The sequence below is a fragment of the Drosophila takahashii genome, chromosome X (assembly GCF_030179915.1).
Source record: "Drosophila takahashii strain IR98-3 E-12201 chromosome X, DtakHiC1v2, whole genome shotgun sequence".
In the NCBI taxonomy this organism is placed as follows: Eukaryota; Metazoa; Arthropoda; class Insecta; order Diptera; family Drosophilidae; genus Drosophila; species Drosophila takahashii.
The window spans coordinates 12,080,153-12,097,567 of NC_091683.1; the positions used below are offsets into that span (position 1 = coordinate 12,080,153).

At 41.2% G+C, this 17,415-nt stretch overlaps 4 protein-coding genes across 6 annotated transcripts; 2 read left to right on the forward strand and 2 right to left on the reverse strand.

The window, feature by feature from the left end:
- Positions 1–276: 276 nt before the first annotated feature.
- On the reverse strand, positions 277–4,815 carry Rbp1-like. Of its 2 annotated transcripts, none has more exons than XM_017160511.3 (2): positions 4,247–4,807; positions 277–981 (listed from the first exon to the last, which is right to left on the reverse strand). In XM_017160511.3, the coding sequence occupies exons 1-2, from the start codon at positions 4,630–4,632 to the stop codon at positions 894–896; spliced, it is 474 nt and encodes a 157-aa protein (XP_017016000.1). In that variant the 5' UTR covers positions 4,633–4,807; the 3' UTR covers positions 277–893. The 2 variants fall into 2 exon arrangements, with proteins under 2 accessions (XP_017016000.1, XP_044252148.1); XM_044396213.2 differs by lacking the exon at positions 277–981 and adding an exon at positions 3,168–3,593 and having other exon boundaries at positions 4,247–4,815.
- A 106-nt stretch (positions 4,816–4,921) lies between these two features.
- On the forward strand, positions 4,922–5,604 carry Tim9a (translocase of inner membrane 9). Its single transcript, XM_017160529.3, has 3 exons — positions 4,922–5,079; positions 5,181–5,276; positions 5,337–5,604. Exons 1-3 carry the CDS (start codon positions 5,020–5,022, stop codon positions 5,466–5,468), a joined length of 288 nt encoding a protein of 95 aa, XP_017016018.1. The 5' UTR covers positions 4,922–5,019; the 3' UTR covers positions 5,469–5,604.
- On the reverse strand, positions 5,592–7,409 carry Ype (yippee zinc finger protein). Of its 2 annotated transcripts, none has more exons than XM_017160528.3 (4): positions 7,214–7,409; positions 6,820–7,060; positions 6,600–6,759; positions 5,592–6,109 (listed from the first exon to the last, which is right to left on the reverse strand). In XM_017160528.3, exons 2-4 carry the CDS (start codon positions 6,935–6,937, stop codon positions 6,022–6,024), a joined length of 366 nt encoding a protein of 121 aa, XP_017016017.1. In that variant the 5' UTR covers positions 6,938–7,060; positions 7,214–7,409; the 3' UTR covers positions 5,592–6,021. The 2 variants fall into 2 exon arrangements, with proteins under 2 accessions (XP_017016017.1, XP_017016016.1); XM_017160527.3 differs by having other exon boundaries at positions 7,209–7,408.
- A 396-nt stretch (positions 7,410–7,805) lies between these two features.
- Positions 7,806–8,867, forward strand: LOC108070097 (mpv17-like protein 2). Its single transcript, XM_017160428.3, has one exon. The coding sequence runs from the start codon at positions 8,069–8,071 to the stop codon at positions 8,774–8,776; it is 708 nt and encodes a 235-aa protein (XP_017015917.2). The 5' UTR covers positions 7,806–8,068; the 3' UTR covers positions 8,777–8,867.
- Positions 8,868–17,415: the final 8,548 nt, after the last annotated feature.

Genomic DNA, 17,415 nt, shown 5'->3' on the forward strand with positions numbered 1-17,415 from the left:
TTGGCGAAAATTTTATTTTTCCAAAATCACACGGAAAGTGATATGGATTTACTTATTATTTTGTTATCTGTTCAAAACATTATGTATTTTTGGTATAGGACCATTTTTGGCCAAGTTATAGCAAAAAAAACAAAAAGAAAAAATGCATAATTTTATCAAAAAACCAGAGCCCGAATTTTGCACACAAACAAAAGGGTTTTGGCCGAAACAATGAAAGTTCTGATCCACATACGGATTGTCATAAAATCCCATCGAAAAATAAGAAGACCAACGTAGTTTGGTTTTAAATTATGTTCAATTTATTGATTTTCATTTCACGACTTAATTACTTGCACTTCCGTAAATCAATCGTATATAGAAACTGCTTACGTCTTCTTTCCATTCATTTCTCACTTGACATTTTGTGTTGCGACAGATCCGGAGAAAAACAATGGCTCCGCGGATATAGAATAGCAATTACCTGCGACATTCTTTGTGTGTTGTTGTAGTTGTTGGTTGCTGCACATCTTCTCTTAATCATTTTCATTTTCTTTCCCTTCTTTTTTTTGAATTAAAGTCTACCAAAGTCTTAAGGCCTAAATACCAATATGTACCGTAGTTGTACTGTGGCTATACTTGCGATCCGTCCAGATCGGAGATGGCTGGGTTGTGTGTGGTGGTCTTTTGTGGAGTTGCTCGTTTTTTATAGTAATTTGTAATGATACAGGGAGGGGATATATAGGACGATCGTTTTGAGTCAAACTAAGGAATCTGTGGACCTTTCTTGTGGGGTGAAAACAGACACATTTGGCCCCAACTCTGTGGCTATGCTATATATCTATATATATATATATATTTATATGTGTGTGTAGTCCGGATTGGGGCTGCTCTCCTCTCAAACTCGAACTCCTCGTCTAATGGCGGTCCCTGGAGTCGGAGCGGCTGCGACGATCCCGCGAGAAGCTGCGACTGCGTGTCCTGGAGCGGCGGGGTGAGCGGGATCTGCAAAGAAATGGGTGGCGTTGGGGGAAACATATTGGGCACGACACACAGACAGGATACAGAAAGAGAGAGAGAGAGAGGAGAGAGAAAGAGAGAGAGAGAGAAAATACAAATTAAATAGATTTTGCACTAACAAGTCACTTAACTAGACGTGTAGTAAGATAATTCCTTAAGATACGTAAAGTTGATAGAGTGGTCTCGATCAAACAACACACAACTTGGGCTGTTGGATCTGGTGGATCGGATACGGATCGGAGAGCTGATATTGGAGCTTTAATTTGAGCTGAGCGGAGCGGAGCTGAGAGCGGAGAGCTGGCTGTATCATAATCATATTTTTTTTTGTGGCTGAAGGTGCTTGAAGGTGGTGGAGATATAGCTGATATATATTTTGGTTTTTTTGGCCCCATTTTACGAAAGCGTTGGTGTGACATTTACATAAAGTAATTGGTGGTGGTTGGTTGGATTGGTTGGCTGATTGGTTTGTTGGTAGGTTGCTTAGTTGGTTGATGAGCAGAGCAGACTGAGAAGACTGTTGTTGTTGTTGTAGTTGTTGTTGAATTGTAGTAGTAGTAGTAGGTTCTTGTTGTTGAATTGTTGTTGAATAGTTTGGGCTGTTGATACGATACGATTCTGAGCTGATTGACTGTGACTAGGGTGGCTGTGTTGTGTTTCTTAATAATTTTTTTTGTGTGTGTTGTTGGTGGATAAATATATAGATTGGTGAATCATTCTATTCTGTTGCAGCAGCCGAAGAACGTAGGTCGTATGAAGAAGCAGTTGGTGGGGAAGCATCAGTTAGCAGCAAAGGAGGATCAGGTGGTGGTTGTGGTTTTTTTTTGGTGGTGGTGGTGGTGGTTGTGGTGGCGGTGCTGCTGCTCCTACCATCCGCGATGTGGAGAGGCGAGAGGCTTGAAGAAGAAGTAGACCCTGCCCTGCTGATGCTGCCTGGTGCTTGGTCGACTGTTGTGGTGGGGTCGTTTATTTTTTGGTTGGTGAACTGATCGGTCTGGTGGTCTGACTTTGAGTTCGAGTTGATCGGATCAATGCATAGGCACATTAACACAATATTTATACACAGGGAGCAGTAGAGAACACAGTTAGCGCGAACAACATTATCTCAGTAGATGGTTATTGGGATACAAGAACGAAAGATAAAAAACATTAGCAGAAACCATAAATAGAAATATAACAAACGGATTTCGTTAGACACGTTACGTTTTTCGTTTCGGATCGATTCGAAGGGGAGAGTGTTGTTGGTGGCTGCCAAAGGTTTCATACTTGCTGCGATTGAAGGAATTAGCGTGAAGCAGCCTCAATCTTGTTTGATTGCAAGGGAAAGGTGCAACTACTGAGTGGTGGAGCCAGCGAAAGATCTGCGAAAGAGATACTTTTGCTGACTGGCTGCCTGGATGTTGTTGTAGTAGAAGTAGTAGTAGTAGAAGCTGTTGTTGTTGCAGTTGGTCTTTGTAGCTGTAGCTTGTTGCTGATGCTGCTGTAGCTGCACTAAAGATGACGGATGATGAGGTGGTGGGTGGTTGGTTGGTTGGTTGGTGGTTGGTTTGTTGGGGACGAAGGAAGCAGGCTGAAGACAACCGCACAACTCGGAGGCGTAGGAAGTTGACTTATTGAAGCGTTGCTGGACTGGTGAGTGTGTTTATATAGATATATATATGTATGCATAGGCTGCATATTGGAGTTAGATTCTTGATGGAGTTGCTCTGTTGCCGCCGCTGCCCGGTTCGCTGTGGTTCTTGGTGATTAGTGTGGTTGTTAATGGCAGAGTGTGTTGTGTGTGTGTGTGTGTAGCCTGAAGATGGTGTCGTCAAACTAACGGACCAGAAATGATGTGAAATTCTTTGCACTAATGGGGCAAACGATCACTTTTCATTTGATTTTACAAAAAGGAAGAACAACAACAACCACAAACCGTTTTAGAGAATGCGGAATTTGGTATAGGAATGGAATTTCATATTATTTAGGGAGCAAAAGCGAAGGATTCCTTTGTTATTAAGCTATTTAACAAGTGCAATGGAAACAATGATCGTTTGCCCTGCAGTGAAATGTAGTTAGGTGGCTGTGGGTGTTCTTTGACTGCTTTTGGGTGCATTATTCTTATAGCTGCGGAGCCGGAGACGTTGCTGATGATTCTCTTAGTCTGTTCTTTCGGCCTGGGTCGAGCTGAACGAGGTGGTGGAGGGGTGGTTGGTGTAGTGTTGCGGTCGTTCGGTTCTCGGTTCTGTGGTCAGCGGAATATATCGAATTTGTTGAATTTCTGACTCTGACTAGGGCCGCACAACAAATTGTTATTATTGCATGGTGGTGTGGTGGTGGTGGCTGTTGTTGTTGGTGGTGAAATGTGTGTAATAGGAGGAGCAGGATCTGCTGTTGTACTAGTTGTTGTTGTTCTTGTAGTAGCTGTTGTTGTTCTTTTTGTTGTTGTTGTTGTTGTTGAAGGAAGAGGAGTAGTAGAAGTTCTAGTAGTAGTAGCTGTTGTTTTTCTTTTCTTTTTCTTTTTTTTTGTTGTTCTTTTAATTATTATTATTATTATTGATGTTGTTGTTGTAGTAGTAGTTCTTGTTGTGCTTGTTGTAGTAGAAGAAGAAGACTTTATCCTGCAAAATGATTGTGAGACCACATTAAAATTGGCTCCAAGCGTTCGATTTACTTTGTTTTTACTATGTTTTTTTTTTTGTATATATAAATATATATTTTTTTTGTAATTTTTTTTTGTTACTAAAAAACAACAAACAAAACGTTTTCTCTAGATAAAAGCTATACTCTTTGAACTTTAAACTATGGACCTCGGGTGCATTAGAATGAGCAATGAAATGGGGTACTAATAACTAGATTTCCCATAAAGAAAAAAGTCAAGCTAGAAAATCGATAGGATGGCAAAAACAACCAGGACTTCTTGCCCAGGACGCCACTGTGCGTGCGCGCGGTGCGGTAGGACTGTTCTTTTTTTCTCGATTTTTTTTTTCGGACGCCACTGTGTGTGTTTATGTGTGGCTTACAGTGGTGGCCCACTAAATGGGATGTGTGTGTAATTTGGCTGGCGCCCCGCTTTCGTATGTATACGCGAATCGATTTTTCACATGCATACATACACACAAAAACACACGCACGCACGACACAGATCATCAAATATATACGCTATATATATATGTGTGTTTCTGCATACTTTCTTGCACATATTGGCAAAAATTATGATGTTTCATAATCGAAAGGAGGTTGACAGTGGGTTGGAATGCCATGATGTACTCACCTATAGCGACCGCCGCCGTCGCCAGCTCTTGTGCCGCCTCCAGCGCGGGCTCCGCTGCCTCCGCCGCGGCCACCGCCCCCGGAGCCGCCACCACCACCGCCGCCGCCGCCCCCGCCACGCCCCTCGCGCGAACGGCCGGAGGACATCTCGACGCGGATGCGGGTGCCGCAGCAGCGGGTGCCGTCGAGGCCGCGGGTCGCGTCCTCCGCATCGCGGCGATCCTCGAACTCGACGAAGGCGAAGCCGGGCGGATTGCGGGCCACCCAGACGTTGCGCAAGGGTCCGTATTTGCTGAAGGCGTTCTCAATCTCGTACTTGGAGGCCGAGGAGCCCAGGTTGCCCACGTACACCTTGCAGGCCAAGTCCCATTCCCGGTAGCGTGGCATTATGTCGGGTTAAGTGTGTGTATCTATGCAGCCTAGCTAGCTGTCTCAGCTGTCTCGGTGGATTTTCCTCCTCTTTTGGGGCCTTTTATTTGGGTTTCCTTCGGTTTTATGCGCAGCAAACACACCCAAAAACAGGACAAGAAAAAATGTTTGTGGGGAAAAAAAGATGGCGTTCTGTCTAGGGTTGGAAAGGCCCAGTTGGTATTAAGACCAAAACAGAGGGTCACTCTAAAAATGGGTTTGCGTCTTGGCTTGAGATAGCCGTGTCACAAACCTGACAGGCTATCGATGTTTTACCACCTCTATTCTATTATTTAATATAGGCACATTATTATTGCCCCTTTTCCGTTCGTTTGGAGAAACTTGAATCAAATATCGCCGCACAAGATGGCCAAGAGCCCCGAAAACATAGCGCTCGACCAGCTGGACAAGGACCAAATGAAGACGGTGAGTGGGGCGCAGCCATGGCCATAAAACACCAAAAACCGGCGATTATCAAGTGATGCAATGTGGTTTTCCTTTAATTTTTGCTCCCATTTACCATCCAGTTTTCCGACTTCCTGATGTCCTACAACAAGCTCTCCGAGATGTGCTTCACAGACTGCGTGCGCGACTTCACATCGCGGGATGTCAAGGATTCCGAGGTGAGCTGCCATGTGGAAGCATCTGCATCTGATCTCAATAGAAACTTTAAATTTCCACAGGAAAAGTGCTCGCTGAACTGCATGGAGAAGTACCTGAAGATGAACCAGCGGGTCTCGCAGCGCTTCCAGGAGTTCCAGGTCATCGCCAACGAGAACGCCCTGGCCATGGCCCAAAAGACTGGCAAACTGTAGGTGTTGTTATAGCTGTAGGATGTTATTATCAATCTTAACTAGTTTAGACAACTGAGATGATGCATTTTTCCTGCATTTGTCAAAATAGCTGAGTAAAGAAACGCGTTGACGGTGGCCCGACGATTATTGTCTACTATTCGATTATTGTGGTACTTTATTGCTGATTGATTGATTCATTGATTGGTGATTGATTACGGTCTAGAGATCTTGTTTGAGAAAGACACAAGTGTTCACAGTCCAGTGGGACCCCTCTCTCTCTTTCAGCACTTCAGCCTCATGACATTTAAATGGTAGAATCGGGCGCCGCAGCTGCTTACGTGCTAGATGTGCCTATAACTACGTTTAAGTCACGTTAAGACAGAGCCGTAGGCGTAGGTGCGTAGGAGCTCCGTGCCGGAGACCCCGGAGCCGGCAATCTACGACTACGGCGATCTCTAAACTAGGTCTAATGCATAGCGGCCATCGCCTGTGGCCGTCTGCTCAATACTTAGGGCTACACACGGTTCGCCAATGCGTGCTTCTCGTTTTCCGGCTGGCTGGCTGATCGATTGGCTCAATGACTCGTAGTGGCTGCCTCCGAGGGAAAGCCCTCCGCCTCGGTGATGAGGGCGTACTCCAGGATCACGCGGCCCTCTTTGTACCTGTGGGATGGGATGGGAAAAGCAATTAGTAAGACATCTAGGTATCTTAGTACTTTAAAGTAATTCTTAAACAGCCTTAAAATCAACTAGAAACTCAAATTTTCTTAGTAATCATAGCTTGGATACTGTTTCTGGGCGGAGTTCAATATTAAAATGGTGATATTTATGTTTTATAGGATGACTATAGTGCAACAATTATGCTGTTTATGATTGTTACATCCCTCACAAGGTATAGATTTATCCTGCAATTGATCTATATTTTCTAAAGCCTGCTTCTTATTGATTTCCTATTGGAAATCCTCAATTAGGAATGAAGCTAAGTAACTAAAACTATTGGATATCATTTATAACAGATAGTTAGAGTAACTGAACCTCTAGAATCCCAGATAAGCAAGGAGTTCCCAAGCTTTTTTACAAAACTACAATGGATTGGTTAATTCTGATCTAATGCCTGAACTTTAAGATTCCCTGAGCCCTCAGTTTTACCCACTTTTGGGACTCCTCGGTGGCGAACTCGTACATCCAGCCCAGCTTGGCGCCGCAGTTCTTGCACATGACGTCGCGCACCATGTGGCGGCCGGTGAGCATGACCCGTTCCTGGATGTTGCTGAAGGTCAGGTTGACCACTCGCTTGAACAGATAGGCGCGTCCTGTGGGGATTACAAATATTTACCATTAATATTGCATAACCAAAAGGCAGGTAAACTCACCTGTTGCGCCCGTGAATCGGGTGCTGATCAGTTGGCTGCGGTTGGTCAGGTTTGTGTGGCACTGGGCGCAATTGAAGAGTTTCAGGCCGCCCAGGTGCTCCAGAAATATGCGTCCCATTTTGCTCCCTCTCTTTCTCGCTCGCGCTCTTCTAGTCTCGCCCCGTCTCGCTTGCTCCCTCTGTCGAGTGCGTGCCTCTGCGTGAGTGTGTGTGTGTGTTTGTGTGATGGTCTTCCTTTGTTCCTATTAAATGCGGGGAATAATACGGGTTTAACTCCGATTACTTCCTGGCCTTGTAATGCCCCTTATCTATATCTTTTGTTTTGGACTCCACTAATTGCGTCCCACTTGCACAACCCCCTGAATGACAACAACAACAACAACGCAGTACCTTACTCAGCTGTTTGAGGTTGTTTCTGCGGGCAGAACCCTTGTCACGGGATCGTATGGACTGATCTGTGTCTCCTCCGTCGTTGCAATCGGATATGTGAAGGATATATATCACCGATTTGGGTCTAGAACTGAACTAATGCGACGCTTGCACAAAAAAAAAACAACAAAACACTGCGGAATGCTTTCTAGGGTTGTCGCCGTGTTCTGCGATATCGATACGGAGCTATCGAAAGCGAGTGGATCTAGGGATGGCAAATAGAGTAGTGGCAATTAAATTTTATTAATTTAAGTAGGTTTGTATTATAAGTTGCTAAGCTAGCGTGTTTCTATTTTTAATTCCTTAATTTATTACACCAATTAGATTGGTTTGCTAAATCTGTTTTTGTATATCTTTATCTAACATATATTTCTTAGTTTTTAATCTTAAAATATATTTCTTATTTTTAGTTTTTTATATCAGTAATAAAACCATTAAAATACATATTTTTTATTTAGTTTAATGTAAATGGCAAGCTTACGATTAGTCAACTATCGATAACACACTTGAGCCAGCCCTGGACGGCCAGCTGTTCGCTACACGTGATAGTTGTTATTGTTGTTGTTGCTGTTGCTGTTGCGTGTGTCCGAATTGCCTTTCAAATCCAAAGTCAAATCAAAATAACAAAATTCGAAAAAAAACCATGTGTATATCTTGCTAAACTCACCCCAGAACCCGAGAACCACAACCCATTTGGACACCGCTAACATTATGGCCGGCCCGCAGGCGGAGGGCATGTAGATATCGAAGAAACCGCCAAAAAAACGAAAAGAAGAACCCTACAAAACCCCTTGGAGATTGAGGAATCCTAGCCGGACAGCATGCAGACGCTGCGCAGCTGCCCGGCCCGTGGCCTAATCCTCTCCAGCGCCCTGCGCGGCCAGCGCAGCCTGCGGACGAGCTGGCCACGGAGGAGCGGCACAGCCGGCGGAGGCACCACCTCGACCATTGGAGGCCTGGGGGCGCTCCAGAAGCTGCGGGAATGGCATGCGAACGCCTTCAGCAGCCGCTTCCTGCTCTTCACCAACGTGGGCATCTCGCTGACCCTCAGCTGCGTGGGCGACATCCTCGAGCAGCATCTGGAGATCTACTGCAACGAGATCGAGCGATTCGAGGCCACCCGCACGGCCCACATGGCCATCAGCGGCGTGACGGTGGGCGTGATCTGCCACTACTGGTACAAGATGCTCGACAAGCGGCTGCCCGGTCGCAGCATGCGCGTGGTGGCCAAGAAGATCGTGCTCGACCAGCTGATCTGCTCGCCCATCTACATCACGGTCTTCTTCGTCACCTTGGGCCTGCTGGAGCGGAAGGACAGGCACGAGGTGTGGGAGGAGATCAAGGAGAAGGCCTGGAAGCTGTACGCCGCCGAATGGACGGTGTGGCCGGTGGCGCAGTTCGTCAACTTCTACTGGATCCCCGCCCACTACCGCATCTTCTACGACAACATCATCAGTCTGGGCTACGACGTGCTCACCTCGAAGGTCAAGCACAAGCAGTCGCATTCGCACCTCAAGAAGATTCCCTAACCCAGCGCCTCTCCGCCTCCTTTTGCTTGTAACTATTTATTATCGAACCGAAAACCTTGTAAATACAGACGGGCGCGTGTACAGAGACCAAGCGAGTGTGTTGTTAATGTTGTTCATGAGGTTTTGACAAAGGACCAAGGAGCACTATGATCTGGAGTGACCGAAAAGGAAGCCCGTGCCGATGACGCACATCCAGCTCGTTGGCGTTGATAAGATTCCCTCTAGCAACAGTCGGGCTGGCAAACAGGCGATGCGATGAGATTGGAGGCGATGCCAAGCCTACCTTCCAAGTTGCCTCCACCTGATAAGCTCTGCTTGGCAGCCGCCTCAAAAATAAGCCACAGAAATAATAACCAACCGACGGTGATAAGAGGCATCATTAGAAAATGTATAGCTATAAATATAGATGGACACGTGAGGGCTTCTATTCTATTCTAAAACTGAACTCACGAAGTTCCTTCTTTTTTTTTTGCTGATTTGACTTTCAAAGATTCTAATGGAAATTAATTAGAGGTGTGTCGCTGCTTTAGAAGAAATTATAAAAGGATATAAGCTAAAATAAACAAAGTTGGTTTATTAAATTATTTGTTTCTGAAATAATATAAGAATATTAGCTAAAATAAACAAAGTTGGTTTATTAATTTATTTGTTTCTGTTACATTATTCTTTATAAGTAGCTACCACCTATAAAATAATCTTATCAAGTCTTGAAATATTTTGGCAACACGTCATCCAGTCTCCAGTATCAGTATCTTTATATATACCATATAGATCGGGTGTGTGTGTCTTCCTCATATCCATTAATGAAGTGAGCAGCTGCCAGTCAGCCTTATCTCTTTGACTTCGCCTTTTATTTCAAGAGCGTTTAATTAGAATCGTGCTTGACATTGATAATGAAAGTTGCCAAATAAAAAAGAACTGGGCGAAAAAGAGACTCAATTCAATGCCATGTGGATGGCAACAAAAAATCGAGTTCCCTGCGCGAAAGAAATAAAAAAACGCTGAATAAATTCCGAGTTTCTTGTCTGCGCCTCGCATCGATTTGAATGTATTTCGGTTGAAATCTATTTGAAATTCGCCTTTGCTTAATTTCTCGCATATATGTATTTGTGTCTGGTCTTGCGAATCGGAAAACAAGACCAGTTGGGACCTTTTCGAACCAGTTTCTTTGGCTCACAAGATTAATTCTCGATTTCGTCTTGCTACCTAGCAACCTAATCTCGTTTGTTTGGGGCCGCTTTGAGCAAAAACTAAGAATCGATACCGTTTGGAATATTTAATTCGACTTTATAATGAGAGTGCATAATTTCGACATTAAGAAATATATTTCTTTTATCTTTTTTGCCCGCAGAAATAATAATATTTTTAAAAAACTATTTTGTTTGACATCATGATTTTTTGGGAGAAAAATTGACAAAAAAATAAAAAGTCCAGGCTTAAATGTGAATCGATTGGAAATATCATAACGAGATTTTGGAAAATATTGTTTTTCAATTCCAGCCTACTGGGCGTATACGTGATGTGTAGCTCAAGGAAATCATCCCAGTAAGTGGGAATTAAGACTGGTTGGTTTAACCACATTCCGAAAGACTTCTTTGGCTTCACATGTCACTTGTCCGCTTGTCTTTTTGGATCATATCTATATCTATATATCTGCTGACGCACTGCGTCGTCTGTCATGCATGAATGCGTGAGATAATCCACTCAGAGCTCGCGGATTGGTCGAATTTCAGGGCTCGTCCGCTTGTTATTCTCGCAGTAATGATACAAAATACGAATATACAGATGCAGAAAATGGGTACACAGAGAAAAAAATGAATATTTACAAACATTTTCGAAGTTTTCTCATAATTTTTGAAACACAAATAGTATTTAACACTTGGAAATTGTTTTAAAAATGGTATGTAGGTTTAATATTTAATATTTTCCTTTCAAACGGCAACCCAAAATATTATAAATTGCAAAAACTTGATTAACAGATTTAAAACCACTTCGAAGAGCACCAGAAAGTATGCTATAAAAAGAGTAACTCTCTCTTTTTGAAACCACAGATATTTTTAAAGCCCCATCAAAAGATGATATTTATTTTTCCAGTGCCTGGCTATTTGGCATGCTGGTTATATAAGCAAAAATAAAAAAGAGCAACAATTGGAGAGCAACACACGCGCAGACAGACAGCGAAAAGTTTTGTAAAAGAGCCAAAGAGTCGCGTCGGGCAAAGAGCGAGAATATATATTATATATATGCAGGCCTTTGTATAAATTTACGCAACTGGCGAACGAACAGGTGCCACTACCCATACACTCGCCTCTGGAGATCTCTGTGTATTGCATATATCATTCAAATTGGACACTAGTGTCGGACGATCTGGCGGTCTGACAGATTAGTCGGCTGACTTTTTGCCAGCTAGGCAATTTTTCTGTCGCTTCGGGTTTTTTTTTGTGTGGTATAATTCGAGTGCCACGCGCAAGTAAATTTGTTACTCCGTCGAAAAAGGTGGGCGTGTGTATGTAACTCTTTAGCATATGTATGAATGTTTGGATGGCGAGAGATTCGCAATAGGTTCTAGTGATCAACTAGTTGGTTCTTAGCCAAAGCGAAAAGGGGTTCCTCAAAAGTAGGCTACATCTGGAGAAATTCTCATACCATTTTTAATTAAAAATAAAAAATATTTGTATTATTATAATTTCTAGTGATCCATTACTTTTTATTGAATTTCTGGTCAAGTGGAAATCTTGTAGAGCATTATTATTACTTTCTTATGGGCTACGCTGCCCCATATTCCCTTCAAATACCCTAGAAGTGTCGGATGGCGGCAACAAAAGCCGGCCGAAAAGTAAAAAACCTTATAACAGAAGGCACACCTACAAAACGAATCGTATATTTGAGCATAAAAACAAATATACCTATACCTATATAGAAGTATATGATACATTCTTGGTGTTCCCTTTATTTTCGACTTGGAGAGCCACACGTGCCGCTGACTCGCCAATAAAAATCATCCAACATATCATGCGATATCAGTCGGTCGAATGGATCTTACTCCTTTTCGGGGACTTGAACAAAATGGGGGCCTGTCTTTAGCACGCGACTTAGTCACGAGTTGAACCATAAAGAGCGATCGTTAAAAAGATCGTAAAACGTTATGATTGTGGCGGTTTTGTTGCCGCCTCCTTATTTTTTATCTTCCCATTTGATAATATATATTTCATTTCTTTTTTTTTCGTGGTGCCCGGCCCCAACCTTGAAAAAGCGTTAGCAATACTTTCAGAGGGGTATGCGTTAGCGAAAAGAAATGAAATCAATTAGAGAGATAGTCGGGGCAGCTGGTAAACAGCAGAAATTCTGATTCTGTTTTTTCTGTTTCCCCCAATCGAGAGTGCTATTTTTGAATGCCAAAGATCGACAGTGAAAATTCTAAAGGGGCCTGGGACCTTGAGCAGTAAAAAATATGTTCAGAGTTGCGGACAAGAAAGAAAATAAAGAAAGCTCGCGCAAGCAAATAAATCACTTGTCTGCGCCCACGCTTCTTGGACCCCATAAATATAGCCAGTACATATGTATTTCCACCGAAATCTGTTGACCAAAAGCTGAGGGGGAAAATTATTAGGGAATTTTTATCCAGATCAATGGTCTGGATTTTTGGATAGGATATTTAACCTTTTAATAATATCATTTGTAGTATTTTATGGATTAACTTTTTAATATCTTCTAATATTTATTTTAATAAATACATCTTTTTTTGCTATTTAATGATTGCTTGCAGAAACGAATAGTTTTATTTTATAACAAGAAAAAACCTTCTGCTAACCGGAATACAAACATTATCCAGCTTTTTTTGTACTATTTGATCTCACTTAACAAGCCCAAAAAATCGCATTAATAACACATCCAAATTAAACACACTCGAATGATAAAAATAAATAACTGCCTAATAAATGTCGGAATAAATTCGCAGAGAAATGCAAATAAATCAGGAAAATCGGCTGACCAATTACCGCCGTTTGACATCCGTATTCATAATATCCGAAGATGACTTGCGGATCCGTAATCAGAGCGGATGACTAAAGGCCTTATCGCTGTTGTTTTGCCCGTGAATAGTGATTATTTGGGGATGGGTTCGTAGTCAGTATTATCTCCTTGGCGATAAAACGGCATTCATCAACTCGACTAACCGATCACGATCATGTGCTCCTGTATCTGCTCCCCGTATCCGTATCTATATCGTTTTTTTTTTTTTGGGTTCTTTTTCTTATGACAGCAAAAGCTCCGGAAACGAGTATCTTGTGATCGTACGAGGGAGTGGTCGTTGGAGGAGCAGCGCAGGTGATAACTGATAACTGATAACTTATAGAACAGAACAGAACAGAACACCCGAGTCTTCTTTTTTTCGGGGGGCGTGTGCCGGGCCCTGACGTCAATGGATCGATAAGCCCCCTAGAGATACGATCATCCTGACAGAGAAACTTACAAAAATACACTGAAATTGAAACAAGAAATAGAAAAAAATTATATTATTTTTGATATAATGCCTACTTACTTAAACATTCTAAATGAAAAATGAATATTATCATAGTTTTGAACCAATAAAAAGGTTTTTAGATTTTTAAAGGGATTTTGATATTAAATCTTAAGTGTTGCGACAAGAAAATTATACTTAAATTCGTGGTTATTATAAGATTATAATTATAAAGATTTCAAAATAGTTTAATATATTTCTTATGATCAAGAGTGAAATCTTCAAGGCCTTAATATCGAGGCTTGAGTATCGGGCGATCGTTTGGAACTGCGTCGTTGTCTGTGAACCCTGGGAACCCTTTGGTCGAACGGGTATACTTTCTGCTTTGAATTTGTGAATCGAATTGAGTTCCCTGCAAAACGGATCGTGACGCGTGATCGATTTCGTTTTAATTCCAATTGCAATTACCTCGACACAGTTGGGCGCGATTAAAGCGACTGGGGGTTCGAGAACGGAGAACTCTGATTTGACGTCACCGGTGGTCCGCTTGCCCCTGGCCACCAAAAGCTCCTTTGCTTCAGCAAGTGCGTAATTTTTTGTAGTGTACAGTGGGGATAAATACTGCGATGCGCCATATACCAAAAATATTTACGAAATATCTTACGAAGAAATGACCACAACACAAAAAACAAAAGGGGCTCGGATGACGCTGTTGTCAGCCGTCAAGGTAACGAAAACAAATTCTCGCAGAAAGGCATCAAAACAATAACAATAACAGAATGATTGTAACGCCGAACGGCGAAAACAAGTCGACCAAAGCCCGGGAAAAATAAAGGTGACCAACGGGTTAAGGCGACAATATTGCACATACGCCGCTTGGTACGCGATCAATAACGATAAACACAGCTAACTGCAAAATAATAGTTGTATATATAATTTATTATAATAATGTAAATATTTATATTTCTTCATAGCATAATTACCTATAAAAATAGAGTAAAATTTATTATTACATTTTTTAAATAGTTATAAATTTAGTTCAGAATACTTGAATAAGGTAATACCATTTTAAAAGATTTCTCAGTTAGTTTTTAATGGGTTATTAATTTTTTTAATTTTCTAAACATATCATTGAATAGTTTAAAATTACCCTTAAACTTTAGTTCTTCGAAAGCTTGCAAATACTATTATTTTGCACGCAGCTGTTTGTATCTGTGCATCTGTGTTTGTATCTGTATCTGTGACTGTTCGAAAAGTGGGCCCGTTTCAGCGAACGGGCCTCCAAAACGCACACACACTCGAAGAGCGAGATACGGGACACACCCCTACATCTCACAGATACAAAAACCCCCACACACATTTCGACTTTTAAAGCGTCCTTGATCGTGCACAAAAACAATGTAAGAGGCGGTTCAATGACTTTTGCTCTCATTTTACAGGTCAGATAATTATAGTGTAATATGCCGTTGGACAGTGATTTCCATAAGACCCCACCCAAAAACCGAAAACCACTCTTTTTCTCTCAGTGAACGCAAGCTGCCTTGTTTGTTACGTGCTTTTTTTCGCTGGAAATCGTTGTTTTGATTAATTTGTTTTTTCATTTTTACCAGATTCTGCTGCTGTTGTTGACCACTCTCAAAAATGTAATCTTTCCATATCGAGCAATACTTAGGTATGTTTAAATATTTTAAAGAAAATCTTATCAAAAATATAGTTCGATGTTTTCTAGTTATTCAGAATTTCGGTTCAAAGTTTTTATATGCTGTCTATATATTTGTAATAAATTATTATTTTGTTTTAAATTTAAGCATATCAAATGGAAAAAATATCACAATTCATTATTTAAAGAATTCAAAGGTTCCTAGAAAAATGTACAAATTTTTTAACAGATACTTTTGTCTTCTTTTTTTCTTCGGAGACGATAGTATTATATTTTGTGAAATAATATTTTCGACATAATAGTATTAATTATTTTCTTGTATGTAAATTTTACCCTTGACAAAAGCAAAAACAGATCCAGGTCCTTATAAAGAGGTACAACAAGGTTGGCGGCAAAAAAAAGATGAATATCCGGATGACCCAGTGACCAGGGAGCCCGAAAAAATTGAAAAACTGGTCACCGGGTGACCGAGTGAGATGGAGCGACCATCAACCATCGACCATCGACAACTATCTCGCTTCAGATCGTACATTGACATTGAAAGCCACTAATTTATTTGTTTATCAACCAGTTGAGAGCGAGGGAGAGGGAGAAGCATCTAGCATTACAATTATTTCAAGAGAGCCGTGTAATATGCGAATGTATGTACATATCTCTTCCGCCAGATCGTCCCTCTCTTAAGTTACAGCCACATGGCGTGAAAAATCCCACCAAGGAAAACACGATTTTCTCTTATCAGCGAACAGCGACTGATGATCGTGATGTAGCTAATTTAGATATTGCATCAGCCATCAGCCAGGATTACAGAGGGATTTCACCTCTATTTATTGTTTGTGCCTCGCTCAAATCTCAAATCTGTTTTGCACAATCTGTTAAACACACACCACAAATCCAAATCCCAATCCAAATCCGTGGAACGTTATCAGCTGGGAAACTACGAGCAGGAAAACAGGAAAATAAAAAAACGTGCGCGTCATGTTTTCCACATTTCCCACCCAATCTTTTTGCGCGGCGAAACAAAAAAGTACAAGAAGTTGGCCAGGTAGCAGGAAGTGGAGGAGGAAGTGCCCAGTGATATTGATACCATGTGTGCGTCATAAAAAAAAAAACAAATTTTCCAGGTCAAAATATGTTATGAACTCTTTTTTAAGTCGTTTTAAAAATGTTAAATTTTTGGTTGATCCGAAATATTAAATATATTATTATGATAGTCTTAATGGAAATTTTACCTGCATTTTCAAATAAATTTAAGCTTACAACTTTTCTAGGCCTGCAAATAAATCTACAAAATATAATATTTGATTAGATTAAAAATCCTAAAATATTCCTAGATTTAACCAAGTAATATTTCTCAGAGACAAAGATAACTATATACATATATAGATACTTATATAGATATTCCCAAGTACCTAGTTCGTTGTGTACTCACTTTTAATGGAAAAGTACACACGATCGGGCGGCGCAAACAAAGAACTAGAACCAGAAGAGAAGCCATCGAAAAATCCAAAACTCAACTCGAAGCAAATATGTCAAAAAAGCAAAAAAAATTCAACCGAAAATAATTGCCCGAAATTGTCGAGGCAAAAATAAAGCGAACAAAAACCTAAAAAAGAAGGCAGCTAAAAAACGAGAAATGAAAACACGCTGTCGGCTGAAATCGCCGATGGCTGCGCCCAAATAAGTACGCAGCCCATGGGGGGTACATGGGGTACGCCACCGCACCCCCTCTCCCCCCCCCCCAAGATATCCGCCCCCAAAGCCCCCTTCTTTGGGGGGCAGCAACAAGATGTGGAGCCGATCGATCGATCGCAAAAACCCGAAAAGTCTCAGCGAAACATTCGCTAAGGGAGCGAAAAAACATTCGATTTTCGGCATCTTGTGTTTTTGCTACACTGCTAAAAAAGCACTTAACAAAAGATACAACATTATTTTCATAATTGCCTAATACATGTTTTATTTAATTATTACGCAACTTGTAACTCAAAAATGTTCATTTGTAAACGATTTTAGGTACGTCAATAAACTTAAATGAATTGAATGATTTACGCAATCAATAAATTATTTATTTTTAAAATTCAGGAAAATATATTTTATATTATTTGTTTCCTTGTTTTTATTTATATGATATATTTTACTTCGACTATTTAAACAGGTGATGGGCTGTCGCCAGAAGGTCAGTTATTCAATTTCGTTAGTCATTGCACCGCATATTATTTTTAAAAATTAATGAAATAGTTAGTAATTCCTGGCAATCTGTTTTTCCAATCTTAATATATAATTCCCTAGGTATGTATATAAATATAGGTAGAAATATATAATTCTTATCGCAGTGTACTCAGTCTCTCTCCCTCTCTCCCACTCTCTCTCTCTTTCTTCCGCTCTCTTAGCGGCCATTCCTGCGCAATGCTCTTAAAATGGCGCTCGAACGGTAATCGTACGATTCGTACACACTCACATATGTAGAGCCCGCGGATCGGCTATATATATAACTATATCAGCGGCGGCAGCTCATTTCTTGCA